This window comes from Anoplophora glabripennis, unplaced genomic scaffold, assembly GCF_000390285.2.
Source record: "Anoplophora glabripennis isolate ALB-LARVAE unplaced genomic scaffold, Agla_2.0 scaffold46, whole genome shotgun sequence".
Lineage (NCBI taxonomy): Eukaryota > Metazoa > Arthropoda > Insecta > Coleoptera > Cerambycidae > Anoplophora > Anoplophora glabripennis.
Window position 1 is genome coordinate 1,837,205 of NW_019416736.1, and position 22,675 is coordinate 1,859,879.

General features: G+C 34.6%; 2 protein-coding genes across 3 annotated transcripts in view; one reads left to right on the forward strand and one right to left on the reverse strand.

The window, feature by feature from the left end:
- The window catches only part of LOC108904253 (eIF-2-alpha kinase activator GCN1), a 26,792-nt gene extending 7,343 nt beyond the window's left edge, over positions 1 to 19,449 (forward strand). Inside the window, exons 13-30 of the mRNA XM_018706728.1 lie at positions 2,366 to 2,945; positions 3,005 to 3,284; positions 5,595 to 5,799; positions 5,852 to 6,085; positions 6,143 to 6,337; positions 6,768 to 7,014; positions 7,070 to 7,306; positions 7,363 to 7,542; positions 10,666 to 11,440; positions 14,266 to 14,920; positions 15,213 to 15,455; positions 15,510 to 15,779; positions 15,916 to 16,263; positions 16,320 to 16,513; positions 16,564 to 16,775; positions 18,574 to 18,827; positions 18,886 to 19,107; positions 19,170 to 19,449. Coding sequence (XP_018562244.1) covers positions 2,366 to 2,945; positions 3,005 to 3,284; positions 5,595 to 5,799; positions 5,852 to 6,085; positions 6,143 to 6,337; positions 6,768 to 7,014; positions 7,070 to 7,306; positions 7,363 to 7,542; positions 10,666 to 11,440; positions 14,266 to 14,920; positions 15,213 to 15,455; positions 15,510 to 15,779; positions 15,916 to 16,263; positions 16,320 to 16,513; positions 16,564 to 16,775; positions 18,574 to 18,827; positions 18,886 to 19,107; positions 19,170 to 19,298 — 5,460 coding nt within the window. The 3' untranslated portion in view covers positions 19,299 to 19,449. The remainder of the gene's footprint in view (positions 1 to 2,365; positions 2,946 to 3,004; positions 3,285 to 5,594; positions 5,800 to 5,851; positions 6,086 to 6,142; positions 6,338 to 6,767; positions 7,015 to 7,069; positions 7,307 to 7,362; positions 7,543 to 10,665; positions 11,441 to 14,265; positions 14,921 to 15,212; positions 15,456 to 15,509; positions 15,780 to 15,915; positions 16,264 to 16,319; positions 16,514 to 16,563; positions 16,776 to 18,573; positions 18,828 to 18,885; positions 19,108 to 19,169) is intronic.
- A 1,774-nt stretch (positions 19,450 to 21,223) lies between these two features.
- Positions 21,224 to 22,507, reverse strand: LOC108904243 (nuclear transcription factor Y subunit beta). Of its 2 annotated transcripts, none has more exons than XM_018706715.1 (5): positions 22,112 to 22,507; positions 21,910 to 22,058; positions 21,629 to 21,826; positions 21,459 to 21,528; positions 21,224 to 21,401 (listed from the first exon to the last, which is right to left on the reverse strand). In XM_018706715.1, exons 1-5 carry the CDS (start codon positions 22,185 to 22,187, stop codon positions 21,295 to 21,297), a joined length of 600 nt encoding a protein of 199 aa, XP_018562231.1. In that variant the 5' UTR covers positions 22,188 to 22,507; the 3' UTR covers positions 21,224 to 21,294. The 2 variants fall into 2 exon arrangements, with proteins under 2 accessions (XP_018562231.1, XP_018562230.1); XM_018706714.1 differs by having other exon boundaries at positions 21,898 to 22,058.
- Positions 22,508 to 22,675: the final 168 nt, after the last annotated feature.

The following is a 22,675-nucleotide window of genomic DNA, read 5'->3' on the forward strand; positions in this document are numbered from 1 at the left end:
CGGGGTGCTATTAAATTAGAGGGTTGAAATTGAAGATAGGGGTGAAAATGCACTTTTGCAGTTTTTCAAATATAGCACGAAAACGAAGCAAAATTTCGGTATAGTTCATAGGAAAAATTTTGTAGAGAATTGAATTTCTCATCAAAATGGCAGATTTAAAAAATGTAAAAGGAAAATTTTATGCAAAATATCAATAAACAATTTTAAAGAAAGCAAAAAATAAGATTTTTTGATTTTTTTTACTTTTTTAATAAAATAATTTAGTAAAAACTTGAGAATTTAAGTACAATAAAGTTTATTAATAATATATATAGAGTGTGTCCACGGATGGAGTTGACAAGAGGAGAAACTCTTTTGTTTTTGACATTATCGAAAAATGTCACTCTTTATAAAAAGTTGTGCCCCTCAAAAAAATGAGATTGTCATACATATATCTTAGATTAGATATACAGGGTGCTCATAAATTAAAAGCACGAAAATACTCAAGAGAGAAGTACCATTATTTATTATTTTACACAACATTTTTATAAAACTGAGGGTTGCTTTCGCTGTACAGCAAAAATAAAACGTTCTCTCAATGGTAGAAATAAACTATTTTTATTGAAAACTTAAGTTGTATAGAAAAAGACGTGTTGACCGGGTGAGTGTTCGTTGGAGAGTCCCTGTGTATGGAGTCGGTCGTAGGTATATGAGTAAGCATCTGGTCGCCGGCGCCAGTCCGCTGTAGACCCTTGACGTAATGTTTATAAATGGGTTACTTGCGGCATGTGTACCCACAAAACAAATCTGTTTATAACCTCAAATAATGTCCTAATACAAATTTTAAAATCAAAATTTCAATTTTTGAGGTAGGAAGTAGCCATACATATAGAGTAAAAGTCAGAATTTCAATCTTTAGCTTGAGATTTGGAGTTACATTTTTTTATTTTTTTTACATTTTTCAAACTTCAACCCAAGATTTCAAAATTGCATGAAATTTCAAGTTTCAACTTGAAGTTTTGAATTTGAGCTTGAATTACAAGTTTCAGTTCAGTTCAGTTCAGTTTACAGAATTTCAAGTTTAATTAGAAATTTCTTGTCGGTACTTGATATTTTAAGTTTAAGCTTGAAATTTGAAGTTACTTTTTTACATTTTTCAAACTCCCACCCAAAATTTCAAGTTTGAATATGAATTTTCTAGTTTGAATTAAAAGTTTTGAATTACAAATTTTAAGTTTCAGCTTGAAAATTTGTGTTACGTTTCTTTCACATTTTACCCTTGAACTAAAAATTTCAATTTTGAATGTGAAATTTCAAGTTTGAAATCAAATTTTGAATCCTTCGTTGGTTGTTTCACGACCATATCTCATATTAATGAAAACCAATATGACTGAAACCTATCTGTATCTGGTAACTCTCCTGATAATTGATGTGAGCTATTTATTAGATATTGGAAGTGTAATTCGAGGCTAGACTAGGCATATTGCCTACAGCGGGGGTCGGCAACCTATGACCCGCGGGTCACCGAGTGACCCATTTACTAATTACAAGTGACCCACTTTATTTCCTAAAAAAAGTATAATATATATAAATAAATTGTAAAACATAAACATGAAACGAATATTTTGAGAATAAAAAAAAATTGAAAATAGATACTTTGTTTTTGCGTGCACATCAATCTTGAAATAACCTCTTTTTTTGCTTTTTGTTTGTTCATGGCAATATATTTTTTTAAATAATAATAATTATTTCACTTAGGTAACTGCTTAATAATTATTTAGCTGCGTAATGCGTCACTCCGCCACTGAACATGTGGTACAACTGAGAGAACGATACACGCCGCGCCATTTTCGTCCCTTACGTAAATATCGAAGAAAACGTTTATAAATAAAGTTCATTCAACTATGTTTGTTTTTATAATAATTAGAATTTTATTAGTTTTTATAATAATAATTAAAGTTTAAAAGCGTATCGTAACTATTTTCTTAATAAAATATATCTTATTATTCACTAAAAGACTGGTTTAAAATGAAAATATCACTAACCCAAACGTCCCTTTAATATTCACACTGTGGTTGATTTTAACCCGCAGCCAAAAAAGGTTGCCGACCCCTGGCCTACAGTGTAGTTCTTTTGCACGATATTATCAGTTAAAAACAAAGTAAATTAAATTTCAAGACTTTAATTTCGAATGTCTCAACTTTATAATTTTGAATTTTGGCTTGAAATTTCTGTTTGATCAAAATTTTGAGTTTGAATTTCTTGTTTAAATTCGTAATTTTCATTTTAAACTTGAAATTTCAAGTTTAAACTCGAAATCTGGTAACAAAAAAAAACCTTTTATGTCTTTTCCTACTTCATTAATTCATTCATTTATTTATTTCAGTTAAACACAACGATTTTGAACAGCGTGTCGATGATAGAAGCTTGCGCCAAAGGGAACCCGTTACAGCTGTCCCTGTACTTCAAGGACCTTTTGCCGGCAATATTGCAAGACCTGCAGTCCCCTCTCGCCGCCCCTTACTTAAGCAAACTCTTCACCTCTCTGAAAAATACCGTCTTTCCCAAACACCTCGAAGGTATGGGGGAACTGATAGCTTTCGTCACGCTCCGATTGGCGAAGCCACAGTGCGACTTGGAAGCGAACTGGCAAGCCGAGAACATAAACAAGGCAATGGTGAGGTGTATCACTTTAATCCACGAAAAGACTGTTCCGAAAAAGACTGAAGAAGAACACATTCAAGAATGCTTCACCGTGCCCGCTTTCAGTTATACGTTCCCGCTCCTCAAGTACAGCTTGACTTCTAATTACGCGAGAAATCACGACGAGTTGATACACGACGGTTTGCAGATCATTTCCGAGCACGCTAAATTGAGAGGCGGAGAAGAATTGGGCTTCAAAGACGTTTACCATCCCCGGTATCTTCCGACTAAGCAGATGTTCAGCCTGCTCGTTGATATTATAAGTAAGGAATATTAGAACTATGGTTTATTTGTGAACGTTTAATAATATGATTATTTTCAGGTTCCACGTCAGGGCGTGTACAGTCTCAGTGCGAGGCCTGCATGCTGGAAGTAGCCGGCTGCGTGAGTGGCCAGTCTGGTTGTGCCTCGGCCACCGCAGATGAAATAGACGTCTTGTTGGCGGCGCTTCAAAGTCCTATAACTGTGGTTAGGGATGCAGCCTTAAGAAGTCTGACGATAATCATATCGTCGTTGCCTACGTACGATAACAACTACGATTATGCTCTGAAGGTGAACAAGCGGATATGGATAGCTAGATTCGATGAGAATGAAGAAAACAGGTAACATGCGATATTTTGTTATTGTAATAATGATAAGAAGCCAAACCAAAGTCTATTTAATTCTAAAATAATTATTTTTAATTTTTTTTTATTTTTTTTATGACCACATTACATACAATAGAAGTGTATTTGAAGTCACTGTTCCATTAAATGATCATTGTTAAAGTCCACTAAACGGACAAAACAAAAACAAAACACAAACTCGTGTTGAATAAAACAAAACTGTAACTTTTCGTAAACTTTTTGAAGAGTGGCGTGTTTTGCAACAGTTGCAGTTTTGTTTTTCGGGTCCCCCTCGAATGCGGTCACATCAAAAGGTTTCGACGTGTTTTGAAACTCTGTCTGTTTAGTGGAAACGGTCGTGTTGTGTTTTCTATTTTCGCCTTGTATTTCGTTTTGCTAGTCTAAATACGAATCTTGTACCAAATTGGTAGGTAAGTAAATAACGTATTTTTTTATAGATAAGAAATTGTTTTGAAACACTGGATAGTATACCTACAAACTAACTAATCATAGTCTAGGCGGTATCTGTTTTGGTTTGGGTGAATCGTATATTCACGGAGATTTTTGGCTTTTTGGCTTTCAAATATCATTAGAAATGAAAATTTTTCTAGGCACATAAAAAAAACGTGGGCTTAACTTTCGGCGGCACAATATGTTAAAAAATTCGAAAAATGTCATATTTTTCTTCCTATTTAATTATATCTTCAAGAGTTGATTTTAGGCGAAAATGGAAGAGGAAAAAAATGTTTGTAATTCAATTTTTTACAAAAAGTGACTAGTTACAAATCGAGTGAATCATGATTATTATTGTAAAAATCGAAAAATTCGCCAGAAATTGGGTCTTTAAATTAGGTAGCAAATGCAGATCTTCATTTTTCAAAAACTATGACATATTCTCATTTCACCGATTTAAGTAGGGAAACTACATTTGGAGGCTGAATTTCAGGCGTTTCTCATATATTTCTTTGATTATTTTATCAATATTTTAAACTACTTTCCATAAAAAATGCCCTTAAAATTATATCATCCTAATTTTTCGTGTTCTTTGTAAATTCATAAACACACTTTCAATTTTCATAACGATCGGTTCATAATTTTTTTGTACTACAGTTCCCGTGAATCAAAAAAATGTCATTTCGAGAAAAACGCCTTTAAAGATTTCCGTAAACTAGAAATTTTAGAAAGTTATCAATAATATAGAGTGGTTTCCAATCAATTAGTGATTCCAGCACCATATAACAGTCCTTCTTCCTCAAAGGCATCAATCTGAGCTTTCATCTGCTCTTTTCTTGCTCAATAAGTGTCTAGACTACTGCTCCACCCTACCTACTGTGTGCCCGAGCGTTGACCCGATGGGTGTTTGATTTTATGCTCATAACATCGAAATGAATGGGAATTTCATTTGAAATTTTGGTACCGCATTCTTGAACAGTTATACTAACAATTTATGCAATAAAAAATCAAAAAGGGCAGTTCGAAAATAATTTTAAAATACACTTCTGCACGGCACTGGATACTGGTCCACTGTAAAACCTGAGCTTACACAAGACAAAGTGTAATAAAAAACGGACAAAAACTTGAAAGAATTTCGCAAGGAAAGGAATAAATAGAATTTTATGGCACCTATTTTAATATCAGCAAATTCAATTGCTTTTGCACCTGTTGTTATTATTAATTAATACAATTAATTTGTGGTTTTAATTAATAAAATAATTTGACATACCTGATGTTACAACAACTGTTCAAAATTTTGTTCACCGACATGTAAACACATTTGAGCCCGTCTTACTCAGTTTCTACGAACTAACACAAATGTTGTCCTGCTTCACCATAATACAAATGTTGTCTTGCTTCACAATAAATGAAAACGATATCCATCAACTTCGAGTTTCTATACACGCAAGCCATTTTTGACACTAACTACTAAAAAACTATAGTAGGCACTATCGCAATGACGATTGTAAAATCGGATTTCAGTATTCGCAGTCGTTGAGGCCATATGGCTCCCACGTGTATTGCGAATGACTCTAGAGGCTACAGTTGTCCAGCAATGTATTGCTTGAAAGTACTACAGTTTCAATAATTTTTTTCACAGAACTCAGGATTTTACAAAAAAATTCTTTTACGATATTGACTCCATTTCTTGTGGTGCATCTATTCCCAAATTTTTTTGGATAGATTGTGAATCACCCTGTATATTTTCAGATGATCCAATTTTGGTTTTGGTATAACCACTATACAACCACCCTTTTCCATTTACTGAGGATATATTATTGTATTTGCCTCTATTTCTCCTTCGTTATTTAGGGTATTAGCGGAAAAGCTATGGGATCTGGGAAAAATGGATTTCCCTGCACATTTAAGCAATGAACTGATGAGTGACATCGAACACCCTGTAGAATGCGTACAAGCTGCTGCTGCGAAAGCATTAGCCGCTTTGTTGGAAGACAATACCGAACAAGTGGAGGATACGCTGAAGCAGCTTATACAACTGTATAGGGACAGACTGAAGGTTTAAAGCGTTATTTTTTATCCGTATGATGTACTAAACTATAACTCTGTAGATGATTCCGGCAAAAATGGACGAATTTGGTAGGGAGGTAGAAAAGGCGGTGGATACTTGGTTCCCGAGAAGAGGAGTAGCTCTGTCTCTTGCTGAGTTAGCGGCTTTGATCACCCCGGAATTGATCGGTGATCTGGTGCAATTCTTCGTTTTTACTTCATTAGGGGATCGAAATGAGACTGTACGGAAAGAAATGCTAAACGCAGCTTTGAAGGTTGTAGATTTGCACGGAAAGGTAAGTGGTTTTATCTACTCAAAAGAACGTGTTAAATATCTTGACAATATCTTGCAGGAAACTGTGGGTACTCTTTGGCCCGTATTTGACGATTTCATGGGAAAATCTTCGAAATCTGCCCACTATGATGCCGTCAAACAAGCTGTTGTCATTTTAATGGGTTCATTGGCTCGTCATTTAGACAAAGACGATCCAAGAATAAAACCTATTGTTTTAAGATTGATCCAAGCCTTGTCAACTCCATCCCAAACAGTAAGAATAGCACATTAATTTTGTGTATACTCCAAAATAGTAGGCAGTAAGTCATGAATAAATGAAATCACAATTTTTACTACTTATCTGATAAAATAATTTTGTATATAATGTGTATGGAAATTGTAATGTGCCGTTCATTTCCCATAGTGTTCAGATAATATGTTTAGCTTGTGCTTGACTTTTCTATGGTTGCAAGCGCCTATTTCTGTCTTTGCTTACCATGTACAAGGAAAGAATAATCCAGTTTTTATCAAAATCGACATATCTCTTGTTTCAAATTAAATAATTTTGGGAACCCTCTAAAATAATACACCCATGGAACAGCATTCCCTGCAGATCTTACCCGTCCTAGGGTCTACGTGTTGAAAATGTGTCACTGCCTACTATTTTGAACCTGAATTATACAACTAAATATATAATATATTAGGTGCAAGAAGCCGTGGCCAACTGTTTACCCCCTTTGATACCATCGGTGAAAGACGACGCACCAGGCTACGTTAATAAACTATTGCATCAGCTGCTGAAGGGTGACAAATATGGCGAACGTAAAGGAGCAGCTTACGGACTAGCTGGTCTGGTTAAGGGAATGGGTATTCTGGCCCTAAAGCAGCACGATATCATGACGAAATTAACAGAGGCCATCCAAGATAAAAAAAATTATAAACATAGAGAAGGTAAAATTTCGGAATGTCGATTTCTTTACTAAAATTCACGTGTAACTATTTCCAGGAGCACTTTTTGCATTTGAAATGTTGTTCCAAATGTTGGGGAAACTATTCGAACCTTATATAGTCCACGTGCTGCCGCATTTACTGCAATGCTTCGGCGATACTAGTCAGTATGTTCGGACGGCGGCAGACGACACGGCAAAGGTTGTAATGAGTAAGCTATCCGGTCACGGCGTCAAGCTGGTCTTGCCGTCGCTTCTGGACGCCCTTGAAGAAGATTCTTGGAGAACGAAAACAGGTAAAGTGATTTTTGGTAGGCACAATTTGATGGTTGAATCTATACTTGATTTTTAGGCTCTGTTGAGTTACTGGGAGCTATGGCCTATTGCGCTCCGAAACAACTATCCTCGTGTCTTCCTAGCATAGTTCCTAAATTAATCGAGGTACTAAGTGATTCACATATGAAGGTCCAAGAAGCCGGCGCTGCCGCGTTGAAAGTGATCGGCTCTGTTATAAGAAATCCCGAAATTCAAGGTAATTATTAACAATCATAACAAAAATATATTTAAAGACAGTATAAATGCAATTATCCGAATTAGGTCATCCTTGAAAGTACGTATTTTATTTCTTTAAGACGATTTTTATTATATTGTTGAAAAGTACAAAAACATAATTTAAAATAATTGTTCTGTTTGGTATTTGACGAAAACAAAAAAAAAATGCAAACATCCAATATGGACCCAGAAGAAAAACAAAAATTTATTATTTGAATTTTGAATTCCCCACAAAAAGTAAATAGCATATAAGTAATTAGTAAAAAATTAACCTCTTTCCATTTCAAATTAAAAAACTTAAAACAATAAAAATTTTAAATTTTTCATTAATAACGTTAAAACGAAATTTCTCCTCAGCAAGACAGTTGTTACCAAATTCCGCAACTTTGCCCCAATTTGACTACCTTGTTCTCTTTAAGGGGGGAAATCACATTAAGAGGCTGGTTTTCAGGTGTTTCTCATGAATTTTTTTATGAGTGGGACAAATTGATTTGAATTTAATCAAATTTTGACATTATTTTATCAATATTTTGAACTACATTTACAAATTTTTTCAAGTAATTTGTATTGAAAATTATGGATGTTGTCAACCGAAGGTTGTCGTCCGAGTTAGCTGTTCACGGGAAATGTGGAAGTCGCAATTTTGAAGCAAAATTATTGTTTTCCTCCATTATTGACACGTTTTCTAAGAATATGAACCCCATTGTGGGCTTAACGCGGGCTTTTGATACCGTAAACCATGACTTACTTCTGATAAAGCTTGAACATTATGGGGTCAGGGGTACTCCCCTTGAGTGGTTGAGATCTTATTTGTCAAATCGACAGCAGAAAGTTATCGTCAAGGGTCCTGTTGGCCAGTCTACATCGAGTAACAGAGTGGTTCCCTTGGGTGTTCCTCAGGGTAGCATTTTGGGACCTATTTTGTTTATCATTTTTATAAACGACCTAGGCAACTGTTTTTATCCGAATCAGGCTTCTCTCTATGCAGATGATTCCACTGTGGCTTTTCGGGCAAACAGCGTTGATCAGTTGGCTCGTGAGGCCACCCTCACTCGTGAGGGTGGGAATTGTATTGATATAATGAAAAAATATTGTGTGGCAAATGGACTGTCTCTAAACTGCGCGAAAACTGTAATGATTTCTTTTTCAATTCATGACCCTAATAATAGTTTATATGTTGCCTTAAACGGGAGATCTCTTAGGGATAATGACTGTGTGAAGTCTCTGGGAATCACATTTGACAGATGTCTAAACTGGCAGGCTCACATAGTGAACTTATGTAAGGGGCTATCCAAACATAACTTTGTCATGTGGACGCTGAGGGAGTTTGTGAGTCTTGACATACTGAAGTTATATTACTACGGACAGGTTTACCCTATCCTAAGCTATTGTATCCTCTGTTGGGGTAATGGTTCGGGTATTGACAATTTAATGATTGCGCAAAAACGAATCATTCGAACTATGCTGTTTAAAACAAGGCGTCATTCTTGTCGCCAATTATTTAAAGACTTGGGAATCTTGACCGCAGTCTCAATGTATATTTTAGAGTGCGCAATGTACGTCAGGGTTCACAAGTCTGAATTTACGCAGTTCGCGGATAGACATTTGGCGTTTGACCTCAGAGATAGGCATGCTGTCGTGGTACCTAGACACAGATTGGCAAAGTCAGCTAATGGTCCTTTTATCATGGCACCTAAAATATATAACCACCTTCCAGTTAATATAAGAAATATTCAGAGCATCCCGTCCTTCAAAAAGTCGTGTAGAGTGTTACTTTTGACAAAATCGTTCTACATGGTGCGTGAATTTTTTGAGTGTAGTTTTCTTTGATTGTTGTTTGTTATCTTGCATTGAGCAAATTGACTTTATAGTCAATGACTGTGTCATTGTTATTTATTTGTTATATATTTGTATAAATTCTTATTGTGAATTTTATTGTATTTACTTGATGTTTTCCATGCATTGTATTATGTCTCAGGAGAAATAAAGCATATTATTGCGGGTAAAAATTGTAAAAATTGAAGTTTCGACACACGTTTGAAAAAAATTTATCGATTTTCACCATTTTTTTTTCACTTATTTTGAATAAAAAAAAACACCCTTAAAAATATATCATCCAAATTGTTGGTTCAGGTTCTTTGTAATTTCATAAAGAAACACACTTTCAATTTTCATAACTTTTTGAGCTAGAGGTTCCGTGAATCAAAAGAATATCGTTTCCACTAAAACGCGTTTGAAGATTTCCAAAATAATATAGAGTGCTTTGCGATCGATAAATCAGTAATTCGAGCATCGTATGACAGTTCTTCTTCATAGGCATCATTCTGAGCTTGCATCTGTTCCTTTCTTACTTAACATGTTCACTACATAAGTATTTTCCTGCTCCACCCGCCCTGTGCAGAATGCTTTTTTATTGGCAAATACTTCGAGAAAATCCATAATTTGCACCAAAAGTGTTCAATTTTTACAGTGTTTACTTCGTTTTGGAAATTTTTCTTGATCGCTACTAGAGTGACTGGTAATACCAAAAGTTGACGTACCAGGTTTGTCACTCGCAAATGGGAATCCACCCATCATGCATTCAGGTGCATCGTATACAACAACGTGTTAATAAGTGACTAGACAACCTGAATAATCGCTCCGACCTACCTGCTGACCTGATGGGTGTTCGGTTTTAAGCTCATAAAATCGGAGCGAATAGGAATTTCATTTAGAAATTTTGGCAGCATATTCTTGAAACTAACAATTTATGCAATAATTAAAAAATATCCGATTTTTTTAATTAATTTTCCCCCTTAAGATAACCGAAATCAAAATGATGCGACTATATAAAAAATAATCCTGTGGTTTTAAAATTAATACATTAATGTTAAATATCCTCCGATTTTTTGAAAATGTTCTTTGTTGCTTTGTTTTTTGAATATGTACAGAAGCATTATTTAAAAAAAAGTAGTTATTAAATGTTACACATATTTAAAACAAATTTAACAAATGTTAATGCAAAGTAAGCAAATGTTTACGAATACTCACAAATACACATTGACAACGTTATCACTTTTACAACAATGCACATCAAGAATCTCTTTACACTTTTTTATTTTAGCTATTGTACCGGTGCTTCTAAAGGCTCTACAAGATCCCTCAAACAAAACATCCGTCTGCTTACAAACCCTCCTGGACACCCAGTTCGTTCATTTCATCGACGCCCCTTCATTGGCGCTAATAATGCCCGTCGTGCAAAGGGCCTTCATGGACCGATCGACGGAAACACGTAAGATGGCCGCCCAGATCATCGGAAACATGTACTCGTTGACTGACCAGAAAGACTTGATGCCATACCTACCAACCATCATACCAGGCCTTAAAATGTCCTTGTTGGATCCCGTACCAGAAGTTAGATCGGTTAGCGCAAGAGCTCTGGGTGCCATGGTTAGAGGAATGGGCGAGTCGAGCTTCGAGGACCTGCTTCCTTGGCTAATGACTATGTTGACGTCCGAAACTAGTTCTGTCGATCGGTCAGGTGCCGCCCAGGGTCTTTCCGAAGTTGTCGGAGGCCTCGGGGTGGAAAAACTTCATAAACTCATGCCGGAAATTATCAGCACCGCGGAACGGACGGATATAGCGCCGCACGTTAAGGACGGTTACATTATGATGTTTATTTACATGCCCGTTGTGTTTACCAACGAATTTACGCCTTATATTGGTCAAATAATTAACCCAATTTTGAAAGCGCTTGCCGATGAGAACGAGTATGTAAGGGACACAGCACTTAAAGCTGGGCAAAGGATCGTTACGCTGTATGCTGATTCCGCCATATTGCTTTTGCTGCCAGAGTTGGAAAGGGGTTTGTTCGATGAGAATTGGAGGATTAGATACAGGTAAGAAAAAAAAATCCATTTTAATTTTTATGTAATTTAAAACTACCAATCTTGTATTAGGGTTGCCTATATTTCACGTTACACAGAATAGAAAATAGACCTATTTTTATTCCAATATATCTTTTTAAAATGAGGAGAGAAATTGTAAGATTTTACACAGTACATTTTTAAAAAACAATCTAATTATGGATTGTATCGATTCGACATGATTCTTCTAAAATTTTTAACGAGATCCAGAAAAAAATTCATATTTTATTACCAATTTTTTTATTTTAATTTGCACTCAAATTTAATATGCTTACTAACCATTGAGAACTCAAATCAGTCACACAATTGTAAAATACTAGAAAAAATGATAAGGGTGGCACTCAAAAAAATATATTTTTAATAATTTATACTTTCAAAAAATTTTTGGCGGTTTAGTATTTTAAATCCTGGTCAAATTAGTCACTGTTTTATTACTGGTTGCCTGTATTGTTACATTTAGGTACCTATTCGAAGTAAATAAATGAAAATTATAAGAATTTCTATATAATATGCCAAAAAATCGATATTTCGACGCTCAGAACGTATAAACAACAATTAGTATGGAGACACGATCAAAACAACCTGTCAAATTTTTAATCTGAGTATCAACTCTGTTTTGTTTTTGTTTGCAGTTGTCAAACTGCAGTCTAAAGCTAATACCCAACAAACGTCCACTATTTTCTTTCACTCTAATACACATAAAGCCCGGTGCAGACGCTAGGTTTTGCACAACGTTTTACCTGCGCATTCATAAAACGAAATGAAAACGTTACAAATCAAGAGTGTCCACACAGCGCAGATATGTCTGTATTTATTTACTCAGTTTTCGCGGAAACGGCCATGGACGAAGTTCTGCTCTGGTCAATTTTTGTAAGAAAGAAAATATAAATATTTTTTATAATTGTTTCTCTATTTGCTACAGCTTCAACCTTTCTGAATTTTTGGATTAAAATTTCGTATGTCTGGCTCTTTTTGTTTCTGTCACTATCTTCCTTTGATTTCGCATGCCAAGAGACGGGAAACTTTTATACAGGTCAATAAATTCTGTCTAAAACTCACAGGAATATTGACGAAGATCTGCCATTTTGCTACAATTTAAATAACAAAACCCATGACAAAACGGAGCGAATGTCTACACACACCGACTTATTTGCGCAGTTGGCGGATAACTATGCTTAAGGCCTCAGTTTTCGCATGCAGTGTACCATCTCCGCGCAGTTCTCAAGACTGCATAGTTTTCCTGTCCATAAGCAACGTCTTGAACTGTGCAGATAAAATGTGCAAAACCTAGCATCTGGACCCGACTTAAAATATTGGAATGATTGTCTGTGATAGATTGAGACTATGAAGACATTTATACCATCATTGTATCTCTTTTTGGCACGTTTAACAAATAGTGAATTCACATCCGCAACAACTGTCTTTGATATTAGGACATACTCGTGACGTAATGGCAATCTTAAAACGGTTCTAGTACACATATAAGTTTGCTTCAGTATTTTTTTTTACATGATTGACTTTTTGAATTCCAGTCTACAATTACACTCTTATCATATTACTACATTAAATTGTAATAAAAAGAAAATTAAAACACTTAAAATATATTAAACAAATATTTCATTTACAGGATCTTGTTATAAACCTGTAACACTTTTGTATTATATTTTATTTTTGTTCAGTTCAAATGAAACAATTTGCATATTAAACATAATCGAATTTAACTGTTATCAAACTGCCTTGACAAAGTTAGTAGAATATCCATTGTATTTATATAAAAAGTTTTATCTAGAAAAAGTTGTTAAGCAAACATATGACAGATTTATATTATTGAAATGAGAAAAACTTACAAATTGCAAAAATATAGGTAAACAAGGTGTTCCATTACAAAAAGCATAACTTGCTTCTAGAAGTTGCGTATGCTACATTCAATTTCTTTCAATTTTTGAAGCTCTCAAAGCTCAACTTTTTTAGGAGAGGTTTTTTAGAGTCAAAAATAAAAAAGTTATTAAAATATTTATTTACTTTCTGAAATCCTTTACATAATTAATTGTATACTAATGAAATATTAATTATCATTTTGCCAGGATTGCTATTAAAATTAATCAATCAATTAATTAGTTATTTCTTCCAACAGAATGTCAATAAAAAATCAATAAAAAGGTGTGGATGATTCTGTTAATTAGAATTATTTATTTCAAAATTAAATTATATTTACGAATATACAAAAGACATTAAAATAATCATACAAAAGGTCTCCTTACTTCTATGCGACAACATTAACCTATTTCAAATATAATAAATGTTTTCTGAAGGAATAAAAAAAAAAGTTGTCAGTTTTTGCGTTCTCTTTCATGGTTTTTTAGTTGTCGTCGTTTTAATTTGAAATACCTTGTACATTACTGAGAAACAGAAATTTCTGATTAAATTCTAAATTCTAAATTTCTCTTAATCCGAGATTAGAAAAAAATATATCTTTAGTGACACTAATTTTCAGTAAACTTTTATATCAGTTACTTTTAACAGAATTATTAAATATATACGATATTATAATTAAATCCTTATAAATAAACCTTAAAAATAAACATTTTTATTAAACATATTTATTAAACCATAGATACATTTGTTTTATTTATGCACATCGTTACATTTTATTACATTTTAATAATTTTTAAATTAATGTAAAACCTAGTAAACACAGCTGTATCCTGGTTTAAATAGCTATAATTTCAACATTTCAACTCCATTAAACAGAACGGCATTTCAATTTCCATTCTTAAACAAATCCGTAATTATTCCAGTTCCGTACAGCTGCTGGGTGATCTATTATACAGAATTTCTGGAGTGACTGGTAAGATGAGCACAGAAACTGCTAGCGAAGACGACAACTTCGGCACTGAACAATCGCACACTGCCATAATCTCAGCTTTAGGAGCTGAAAGACGTAATCGGGTACTTGCCGGGCTGTATATGGGCCGTTCCGACGTTGCTCTGATGGTCCGTCAAGCTGCTTTACACGTGTGGAAGGTGGTTGTGACAAACACCCCCAGAACTTTAAGGGAAATTTTACCGACGCTGTTCAGTTTGTTGTTGGGATGTCTGGCCAGTGACAGTTACGATAAGAGACAAGTAGCGGCGAGAACGTTAGGAGACCTAGTGAGAAAGCTAGGAGAAAGGGTTCTACCAGAAATTATACCGATATTAGAAAGGGGACTGCAGTCGGACCAACCCGATCAGAGACAGGGCGTCTGCATCGGTTTGTCAGAAATTATGGCGTCCACTTCCAAGGATATGGTGCTGAATTTTGTTAATTCGCTTGTGCCGACCGTACGAAAAGCGTTGTGCGATCCCCTGCCCGAAGTTAGGCAAGCTGCAGCCAAAACTTTCGATAGTTTGCACTCTACGGTGGGATCTAGAGCTCTGGATGATATCCTGCCTACATTATTAAATCAGCTGGTAAGTTTTACGTTTTAGACGGTCTGAGGGTGTAACAGATTTTATCTTGATAAGCTTGGGTAGCAAATAGAACAAAGGATAAAATATTGACGTTATACAGGGTGCAACTTTGGGGGATGGCTGAAATTTAAAATTTAAACGGGGTGTTTTAAAGAAATTTTTAATAAGTTTTCTAAAAAATTTGTATTATTTCTATAAGTTATTTATTTCTAATGAATATTTATAAAATTGTAAGCATTTAAGTTTAGAACGTTAATTGAGTGATAATACATGAAATCTTAACCGTTTCAAGAACTCTGAGGACCCGAACGTGGTCGAATGGACATTAGACGGCTTGCGACAAGTAATGGCAATAAAATCAAGGGTCGTACTACCCTACTTGGTACCCCAATTAACTGCGCCGCCTGCTAACACCAAAGCCCTCTCGATCTTGGCTTCTGTTGCCGGTGAGGCTCTTAACAAATACCTTCCAAAAATCCTACCGGCGCTACAAACCGCTTTGGCGTCATCTCGGGGAACCCCAGAGGAAGCTCAAGTAAGCTTACGTGTATGTACGTTCGAAGGAGTTATTTTTATTCTGTCATTTTAGCAACTGGAGTATTGTCAAGCCGTCGTTTTATCCGTCGTGGACGAAGTCGGTATAAGAACAATAATAGACACTATGCTGGAAAATACGAGGAACGAAAACGCAGATCAAAGAAGAGCGGCCGCCACTTTACTGTGTGGATTTTGTGCTAATTCGAAAGCCCAATACACCACTCACGTGCCTCAGTTATTAAGGGGGTTAATTCATCTTTGCACCGACACCGACAGGGACGTTCTGCAGATGTCTTGGGAGGCCCTGAATGCCGTTACAAAGGTAAAGCTTAAAAATTAAAGAAATAAATACAGTATAACCTAATAGCGGATACCCACGATGTAAATGCCAGTATGTAGAGGCGACGGTCATTTAGCTTTAATATATTACTATTTAAAAAATCACCTTTACCTTTCAGACTTTAGAACCCAAACAACAAGCCACGTATGTCTCGGACGTTCGCCAAGCTGTACGCTACGCCATGTCGGACATGAAAGGAACATCCGACTTGTTGCCAGGATTCTGCATCCCCAAAGGTATTGCGCCGATATTACCTATCTTCCGCGAAGCAATTCTAAACGGCGATGGTGACGAGAAGGATGCTGCGGCTCAGGGCTTGGGCGAAATTATCAAAGTGACGAGCGCCCAAGCTCTCCAGCCGAGCGTTGTAGCTATTACCGGGCCGCTCATTAGGATTCTGGGTGACAGGTTCAGCGCCAATGTTAAAACTGCCGTCTTGGAGGCGCTAGCAACACTTTTAGCAAAGGTTTTTTAGATTACGTAAGCTTCAATGTAGCATATCTTTAACGTGTAACGTTTTAGGTTGGAATAATGCTCAAGCAGTTCTTGCCGCAGCTGCAAACGACGTTCGTGAAGGCGCTAAACGACCCCAACCGTACCGTAAGGTTGAAATCAGCCGCGGCTCTGAGTTATCTCATCGTCATCCACCAAAGGGCCGATCCGCTGTTTACCGAACTACATAATACGATTAAAAACACGGAAGATATATCTATAAAGTAAGTGAAAAATTTATTAATTGTGGCGTGTTTTGTATTTTTATTTTTAGGGAAACAACACTTCATGCGCTAAGAGGAATTATTTCGCCAGCAGGTGATAAGATGACTGAGCCTATAAAGAGGCAGGTACACGCCACTCTAACAAGTTATTTGGGACAACCGGACGATACGGTACGGAAGTGTGCCGCCGGTTGCTTAGGTGCTATCTGCAAATATTTATCACCTGAACAATTAGATGCGACCTTGTCGGAACAGATTTTGTGTAAGTGACAGTTTATACTAGGTGCCAAATGCAGCTGTTTTAAGGGAAAACACCACTGTAGAATTTTCAAAGAATCGTTTTTTTTTTTTTCTTAAAAAGTAGTTTGAACCTTCTAGAATAGGAGGCAAAAGGTTTTATACCTGATTTTTTTTTTTAATTTTGCTTTTTTCCTAAAGCGGACATCTCTCATACCTACGCTATGACCATACTCGGAAGGTACGACGCGTACCTTCTTAGCTATTGATTTATGACTTCTGTAATATACTCATAGATGTCGTTAGGGTGTATGCGTGTACAATTCAAGTAAAATTTTCAAACAAGAGTACATTAGTGTAGCGTCAGTGCACGTTCATGTCTAAAACTCATTTTAAAACTAAACGCGTTTTTCTCGAAACACGCTTTTTCAAAACGGCACACGCCATAACTAACAATTTTCAATATTTTCTTTTGAAATTTTAACCACATATTTAAAACAACATTTTGAAAAGTAACACATACGGATTTGTCGATAAGTTAATTTAAACAATTGTTATAAACAAATAACTGCCCTTTTTTTGTCAAAAATTTAACGTTATACTTCAAACACTTGCCAATTTTACAAAAAAACAATATTTTTACAGTCCCGTACGTGTTTCTCTAATTTTTTTTGTTCCACCTTGAAAGCGTGACCACAAAAATCGCCCGTTTTTTCACAATTTGCTGAGAACTAAAGAAAATAGATAAAAATATGTTTTTGGTCTCAAATTACTCGTCGTAAAAAATTAAGATGAGAATAGCTTTTGGTATTTTGAAAATTTTCAAAAATCACCCCTATTTAGGGGTTGAAAAGATGCCCAAAATGAAGAATTGAATATTACCAATAAGTATAAAAACTATTAGCATGTGAATTTTTCCTTCGAATGATTCTTGATACAAAGAAAAATTTATTCTCATGACTCAGGGGGTGGAATCATCCCTAAAAATGGAGAATATCAGAAATAATTGTAAAAATTCCAAAAAAAATATAAAGAAAATTCACATGGTAATAGATTTTATTTTTTTCAATTGGTAATATTCAAATTCTTCATTTTTGGCATTTTTTCAAGTAGGGATGATTTTTTAAATTTTCAAAATAATAAAAGCTATGCTCATTTCAGTTTTTTACAAGTAATTTGCGACCAAAAACATATTTTTGTGTATTTTTTTAAATTCTCTGCGAATTGTGAAAAAACAGGCGAAAATCACAAGTTTTTTGCGATCACTCTGCACTAGTTCTAGTGCATGCCGCGGAACGCCTCGACGGCAACATACTTCAGAAGAATGGCTCCAGTGCATTTTGAAATATTTTTTAAAGAAAAAAATTTTCTGTATACTTAATACATGCATAATAACATACTTAAACAGTCTTTTTCTATTACATTTCGTACTATTAAAAAAAAAATTATCAAAAACACGCTTTTTTAGGCCGTTATAGTGGTGTAATACCTAAAGTTAAAATTTTAGCCACATATTTTTATCAGAAATTTGTGTGCAGCTAAGATTTTGAGGATAGAAATTTTGATATTTGATTTTTCTTGATTACTTTGTTAAAAATGTCTGGCGTATGATGTTATTCTAAGCAGTTTTAATTTTACACATTACATTTTGTAAAAAATTTGATACTTCGTATTTTTGATATTCTATCACCTCCTGAATTTGTCACCTTTTTCAAAACACCCTGTATGCAAGTGTAAAAACTGAAAATGTTAACATGATTCCAAACCATTTATTATGGTTTTATTGTCACTAGATAAACACCTAGTTCACTTGCAATTTTCAGGCGACGACAGTTCCGCAAACAACACGTTGAGAGAAGGGAGAGGATCCGCATTAACCGTAGCCTTGAAAGAAACTCCTGAAAGCCTGTGGGATGAACAATACAGGAAAAAATTAATCCAAACTATACTTAGTCAGCTGGCGTCGCAAAGTGTTAATTTAACTCAAATCGCAATAAGGTCTTGTGGATATTTGCTGCAATATTTGTTGATAAATGAAGAACCGATTCCTAGTAACTTGGTGGTGCCATTTGTACGGGTAAGTCGATGACCTTTTCGCCGGATTTGGAATGTTCTGTTCATAATTGTTTCTTTAGACGATGAATAATACTAGCAACGACGTCAAACAACTTTTGGCGAGAGTATCATTCCACTTAGCAAAAACTGTACCTCAAGAGAAGATGTCGGACGATTTATTGAAGTTATTACTTCCCACGTTAGTAAATGGAACCAAGGAGAAGAATGTATACGTTAAAGCCAACTCGGAAATAGCGCTCATCGCAGTACTTAGGTTAAAAGACGGAGACGTCATGTTCCAGGTATTTATTTTGTATTTTAATACAATTTGGTGTACTACGATTACTTGCTTTGATATTTTCAGAGATGTTTGGGTATCCTAGATGTGGGAGCAAGGGAATCATTGTCGGACGTAGTGAGTAAGGTGTTGAAAAAAATATTGTCACAGCCAGAGGGCAAAGAAGAGGAACTGGATGATACGTTATTGACTTGATCATTAGAACGTAGCGAAGAAGGGAACTCAATATATTCTGGTCGATTCTCTGTGTTTGTTTTCATTACTTCTATGGATATTTATATCATTTTTATTCAGTTACATGTTGTTATAATATATTATGCAAGGAATAAAGTACTACAGCATAAAATCCTTTGTTTCTATACCCGAGTTTCAAAGTAGTAGGCACCAAGTCTCATAAATAAACCAAACCTCAATTTTTACAATTTTTTAGAGATGGGCACTTCAAAAAAGTGTGTTACGGACATGGGAAAAGTACTTTTGACCTTGATCTAATAAGGCACATACAAGACATCAGGTTTTCACAGGTCCCTGCTTAAGGGTACACAAAGCAAAATATTTTCTAATGAATATGTGTCGAAATATTTTACTTATTACCTACAACTGGTTTCTAATTTTCCCTGGACAGCCAATACACTTATTTAAATGTTTTTCCATCCTATTGGAATTCTTAAAAATTGTTTTTGAGCAGAAGTTACATTTATGATTTTTACTCAATTCAGAAAAATATAACCTAACTGTTGATTTTGGCGTTATATTTCATTTATAAACTATTTTTGTATTAAGTATTAAATTAAGAATCAACTGATTACTATTTACTAAACGTTAACTTTGAAAAAAATAATAAAATATGGACATATAAAAGACGTTATATTTTAAAAATGTCAGTTCAGTAGTGATGGGAGATTTCGAGTGAAAAATCGAGTGGTACTCGATTATTGAGATCACTCGAGATATCTCGAGATGTTTACTCCCACCACTCGAGTGATTATTAGCCTACGGTTGCACCCCAAAATGTTAGTGCATACTGCAAATAGTCACTGATTGCGTAACCTTTTTTTTTAGAATAAAACGAAAAAGTGGTTAGGTTCTGAAGTGCGTGCGTTTTTTTTTTTTTTTTAGCTAGGCTTATATATAATATATGACTAATACAAACATATTTGTGCGCCGCTGGGATGAATACGACCAATATCTCGTATCTCGAGTGATCACTCGATTATTAGAAGTACTCGATTACCGATAACTCGATTATCAAAATTGGTCGATTATGCCCATCACTACAGTTCAGTTAACCAATCCAATTACCAACAAAATTACAAGAAAATGGCTAAATAGTAAATATCTAATTTTGCATGTACCAACCTTAAAATTTTTTTGCGGGAATTATGAATACAAAAATTCCGCGCATGCGCGTACAACTTGACAATCTTGAAGTCGCCTCAGGACATGTCCCAGGCACAAATTTTTCATCTGATAAATCAATTTGTGTATTATCATTTATCTGAATAGAAGGTGTAATTTCCTTCATTTCGTACAGTGTATCAACATGAATTTTTGCACGAGCATGTGGAACTTGTTTCGCGTCATATGTGTGCAGCTGAGAAAACATATTTTCACGTTTCAGTTATCCCTGTTCACTGACATGAGTGAAATTGTAGTTTGTAGTTCTTTAATAAAACTGGGAAGCCAGAAATACAGTTTTCAAACGTTATGAAATTAAAAAAGCTAGTGATGAAAATGCAAAAAAGTGAATTAGAAAATTGTTAATGACATTAAATATACCATCCACAGGAATATTACGATTTTATTTTAAAAATGAACTCGCAACATTAAAGAAATTTCACGGTAATAATTGTAGAAGACGAAAATTTGTGAAAATTCTCTGGGGGGATTGCAATAGGCCATTTTTTCCACTAAGACAGAATCACTGAATATATACTTTAATATAAATAAAAAAATATTACCTCTTGGATATACCATCAAGAAAAATTACGAAACGGCAGTTTTAATATTTTTTATAAAATAAAAATATAAGGTACCTGAAAAAATTTATTTACACAAATAGGTACATTAAAAAAATTAAATCATATTTTACTTACAACAGTAAAATTTCAATTTAAAACTAATTATATAATAAACGATAATGTAATAACAAATTAAATCTATAAAATTACAAAATATATAATTATATTCTCTATCCTAACTGAAATTGATGAAGAGAATTATTATCTTGGTATGTATATATCACTGTTTCCGTACCTCCATTCTCCGTAGTAGTCAATATATTATTGCCAGACGTGTCTAAAAAATACACCCATTATTCTGTTTTATCCATTTAACCAAGCCTAATTAACTTACTATAAGATTCTTCTGGGATTTCTTCATACAACAGGTCACCAGACGTAAGGTTCTTATCGCTTTTAGCTGCCTAGAATCAAAACGAAACAATATTAAAATAGTGAATTAAGAAAAATTATGAATTTAACTATCTACTTTTAGATAATAACCCTTTTTATGAGACCTCCTACCTCTCTATACTTCTGTAAATATATTTTTAAAGGCTCCACATAATTATCAAATCCCAGTGTGCTCATTGCGAACAATATATCTTCTCCGTTTATCGTTTTCCTTTTCTCCATGTGACAGCGATCACTAGCTTCGCTAGTAATAAAACTAATAAATTCAGATACACATTCCTGAACACATTCTCTGGCATCTTTTGCAATCTAGAATACAGTGTGTAAATATCGAAACAACTGTTGACGGAACAACAAGCAAAAATTAAAGCAATGCGTACTTTGTTATTTACCTTTCCCGTTTCAGGGATTGCTTTTTTCATAATCTTTGCAACATTGGCGATAGGTAGAAATCTGTCTTGTTCCCGTAAAGGTGCCCCAATTTTGTCTCCATCATGATTTGAATCATCCGTGTTTTCCGCAGTTAATTGCTCATGTTCATCTACAAACATAATTTACAAGTGTATTTTAGTTCACTTCTGTAGATATAATTACCTTCCATATCTTCTACATGAACCATGTATTGATCTGGTAAGGCATACGAATGAGTCATATCTTCTACCTTATCCATTTAAATATAAATTGATTTATATAAAGAAAACACTTATTTGAAGACTTTTTGGAAGTTGTCACCAAGAAAATAACATCACCTCAGAATCAATCGACTATTAGGCGTGTTCTAATCCAACCGTAAACACGTACATCGTAAATCACGTGTAATGCAAGTATGAACAGTTTAATAGTTATCTAAATGTTAATTGCTATGAAACATAATTTATAAATTTTTAAACGGTATTTTTTCAAAAAAAAAATATATTTATAATTATAAATAAAATCTATAAATCAATTATTGAAATGAACACGCCGTCTCTATCTCTAAATTAAACCGTACTGAAGGCAGCCGCAAGTAAAAAAATACTAACAATTATTAAAAATTCCCTATAAATGTCAATGTCAAAGCCAGGGAGACTCGCGCCATTATTCTATGGCTAGAAATTGGCCTCAATGATTTGGGATCGAGGGGGATTATCCCTCTTTATCCTGCCTCATCTCGTGTAG